Here is a 3,705-nt window from a genome sequence, read left to right as displayed (position 1 = left end):
GCTAAAACAACGCTTCCAATTGTGGAAATTTACTTTGAAAAAAAAAATAAATCTGTTCAATAGGTTTATAAAGCACTTCGTCGAAGAATTATGTTTAGTTATGAAGCTAATTTCAAATTGTTTGAATGCGATCTAATATGATTAGCGTATGCGGCAGCGATGCTTTTCGCTTCCTCCTTAACTAGTGGTATATTAAGGTCATGATGAATATGTGAATTTGTGATGTACCACGAAGCGTTCGCTATCATTCGCAGAGTCTTAGATTGGAATCTTTGTAATATTTCAATATTTGAATTTGAAGCTGTTCCACAGTTGGATGCCATATGACCAATCAGGTTTCAAAACAGATTTGTGGTACCACAATATTGTTGAGCTTTACTTCCGGACAAGTTGCTCTTCTTAGTGTGAAAGTGACATGAGATGACTTGGACTCATTTGCTTTTATACGCCAACGCCTAAGCCAAATTGATATGTCATCGAGACTAGCATGTAGCATCAAAGAAGCGGTTGTTGAGTTTTTTTATGTAGCTAAGATTGCCGTGTCATCTGCAAATGCCCCAGTGAAGATATTAGTTCCTGCTGGTAAGTCATGCGTAAATATTAAATATAACAATGGACCTAAGATGTTGCCTTGCGGTACTCCAGCTTTTATGCAGTGAAGTGATGAGATATGATCATCAAACTTTATATAAAAATAACGTTATGGGAGATATGATTGTAAGAACATATAAAAGTTTACTGGTAATGCCATTTTTAATTTATAAAGAAGACCATCATGCCACACACGATCAAATGCTTGTGAAATATCCAAGAACGCTGCCGAGCAATATTTATTTTGGTCAAACTCCGAGTGTATTTTTTCTACTATTCTGTGTACCTGTTCTATTGTGCTGTGACCTTACCTGAATCCAAATTGATAGTTTGGTATAACTTCACGTAATTGAATTATGGGCAAAAGACATTTTAAGAATAGTTTTTCGAGTACTTTTGACACAATTGATAGTAGGCTGATTGGACGATATGACCTCACATCCTCGCCTGGTTTATTTGGTGTAAGTATCATTTTGACCTCAGCAACTTTCAATTGAGCATTGAAGATGCATTTTGTAATAGATGCATTAAATATATACAACAGGAAGCTTATTCCCTCACTTGGTAATTCTTTAAGAATTTTTGCTGAGATGAGCTCACATCCAGTTGCCTTACAATCTTGCAAATTCGCGATTTCTGTAACTAGTTCATTTCTTGAAAACTTTATTATTGGAAAATCCATTTGGTGTATTTCATCCAGATATGTTGAAACCTTCTGCTCAGTGTAGAGGTCATATATATTATTATGCGGAGTAAACACGTTTTCCAGGTAGTTAACAAATAGAAAAGCTTGCTCATCTGCAGTTTTGGCCCACGTATTATCTGGCTTTCGTAGTGGTGGATTATAATCCGTTGTATCGCTCAATTTTTTATTTACCTTCCACAGCAAATAATTTGTTAGGTGAGTCGGCTTTAAGCTTCGAAGAAATGATTGCGTCGTTTGCTCATGAGAATGATGAAGAAACGATTTTAGCTCTTTTGTTATTTTATAACTTATGAAGCGAAGATATTCCTCAAGCCGTTAACGAATACCATTACATGCATTCAAATTGACTGTTTGATTCAGTTTACACGCCTCATTTCTTTAGAAATAGGAAGGAAATAGGAAGGACAGCCATGCTGACTGAATTTTTGTTTCCAAAAATTTATCAGTTAAGCATCGATCATCGGCGCGGCTAACAATCGATTTTTGGCCTCCTCGTTCGTGCGATGTAATGCCTCTCGATCACTTTTTATGGGGCTATGGTAAATTATTGGTTTATGCCGACAAACTAGCAAATCTTGAAGCATTGGAAACAAATATTTATGTCACCATTGACGCCATGCGGCCACATTTATTGCAAACAATTTTTAAAAATTGAGCTTATTGAATGGATGATGTAGCTCGTAACCGCAACAGACATATACCGGAAATCATATTAAAAAAATAAATGTCATGAAATAATCTACCACATTATAATAAGAAAAATTTATTCCAACAATATTTCTGTCTTGCATTACCATTATAAGTTCTAATGCGACTAAAGAAACACCCGATACATTCTGCTCACGCTTCCACACAAAAAAATTTCCTTTTAAATTTAAGCAAAATAGAAAAGTTTAAAATTAGTAATAATATAGGTATTATAGTAATAGTAACAGAAGTACTGTTAGTACTATATGTCTTAGTATGACTTGATAATCATTAATAGAAAGTGCGTAAGATTGCCATTTCACATGACAATGACTGTCTGCATTAATTGGATTTAACAATAATTGACATCTTAAAATTTTAAATTCTTATATATTTGTAAATAACTTAGGAACCAATTTCTGACAAATTAATTAAACTTAAAAATACATTCTTTTTCATTTAATAGTGTTTTTAGAACGTATCAGGAAAAATTTTAAATTTTCCGCCACTTTATTCGAAAAATTATCGTTTCCTAACATTAAAACTCAAACATCTTTTCTTTACAGAAGTCTTATTCTGTTTTATTGAGCTCGTCTAGGTAGGTTTTACAAAAAACGATGAATAAGGAGTTAGTATGTTCAAAGCTGCAGGGATGGTGGAGAAAGGTAAATTTTAATAATTTCCAAATTCAGAAATACATTATTAAGCAAATTGTTTACAGATAGCTGCCAAAAAAGAGCTGTTTATAAATATTCTATTTTGGACTATGGTTATAGGCGTTAATGTCTATGACTTTTTGGGTTTATGTCACTTAGTACCAAGGCACTATACCCATGTATATCGGCCATTTCAAGATTCAGCATCAACTTACATATTTTATAACCCCAGAGCCTTTTATGAAATGTATTATGGAGATGCCATTCATGATCAGGAACAATTGATGAGCGCAGACGGTCAGCAGCCTGACGAACAAGTAGATCAACAAGGTAAAGAACAGAATGGCGAGCATGAAATGGTACGGGAACGTGAAAGCGAGGAGTAAGAGGAGCAACGCGAATCTAACGCAATAGAAAGAGCAGAATAAGGACAGAATGAGAAAAACGTTTTATGTAAGATTAAGAAGAGAAACAAATATACCTGAAGTAAGAAAAAGATAAATGAAAATTTAAAGTGAATATGTTCGAAAAAGGCTCGCTCGAAAATTCCCAAAATAAAACTAGTATGTTTCAGATTTTGATTATTAATATTTGCAGAACTTCTTTTAATAAAATTTTAAGACCTCTCAACATTATTTACTTATTTAAGAAGAGATGCTATATAATATCTATAAATGATTACAGTACAGTTTCTAAATTTTTAATTATATTTGTGTGTCACAAGGAACCGGCTGCTCTGGAATATTGAATATCATTCCATTGTAAATTTATTGTCTATAATTATGAAACAAAAACAAGCATTTCAATTGGGTATAACAAATAAAAAAAATTCTAGTGAACTTTGAAAAATTAATGTAATTTATGCTGTGAACATTCCGAGCCTTTGTATGAATACAAAGTAATCGATGAGACAATCGACAACGTCATTCATATGTTTACGATTTGCGGTCACGGCCATAATATAGGAGCGCATAGCTTCACTTATTCTTTACTTGGATACACATTACCAAATATTGATACTCATCCATCAATCAACACACGCCCAAACAATATATTGCCATATAA

General features: G+C 33.3%; 1 protein-coding gene across 1 annotated transcript; it reads left to right on the top strand.

The window, feature by feature from the left end:
• The first annotated feature begins 2,454 nt into the window (after positions 1–2,454).
• LOC119668980 lies at positions 2,455–3,275 on the top strand. The gene is made up of 2 exons (XM_038078693.1): positions 2,455–2,649; positions 2,706–3,275. Exons 1-2 carry the CDS (start codon positions 2,602–2,604, stop codon positions 3,024–3,026), a joined length of 369 nt encoding a protein of 122 aa, XP_037934621.1. The 5' UTR covers positions 2,455–2,601; the 3' UTR covers positions 3,027–3,275.
• Positions 3,276–3,705: the final 430 nt, after the last annotated feature.

The sequence above is a fragment of the Teleopsis dalmanni genome, chromosome 1 (assembly GCF_002237135.1).
Source record: "Teleopsis dalmanni isolate 2A chromosome 1, ASM223713v2, whole genome shotgun sequence".
Lineage (NCBI taxonomy): Eukaryota > Metazoa > Arthropoda > Insecta > Diptera > Diopsidae > Teleopsis > Teleopsis dalmanni.
This window is presented reverse-complemented; position numbering and strand designations above follow the sequence as displayed.

What these genes read in the sequence shown, in the direction of transcription:
- LOC119668980 (XM_038078693.1), top strand. Translation starts at nt 2,602, where the DNA reads ATGAATAAGGAGTTAGTATGTTCAAAGCTGCAGGGATGGTGGAGAAAG. An exon ending in TGCAGGGATGGTGGAGAAAG is followed by an intron (nt 2,650 to 2,705) that starts GTAAATTTTAAT and finishes AATTGTTTACAG; the next exon opens with ATAGCTGCCAAAAAAGAGCT.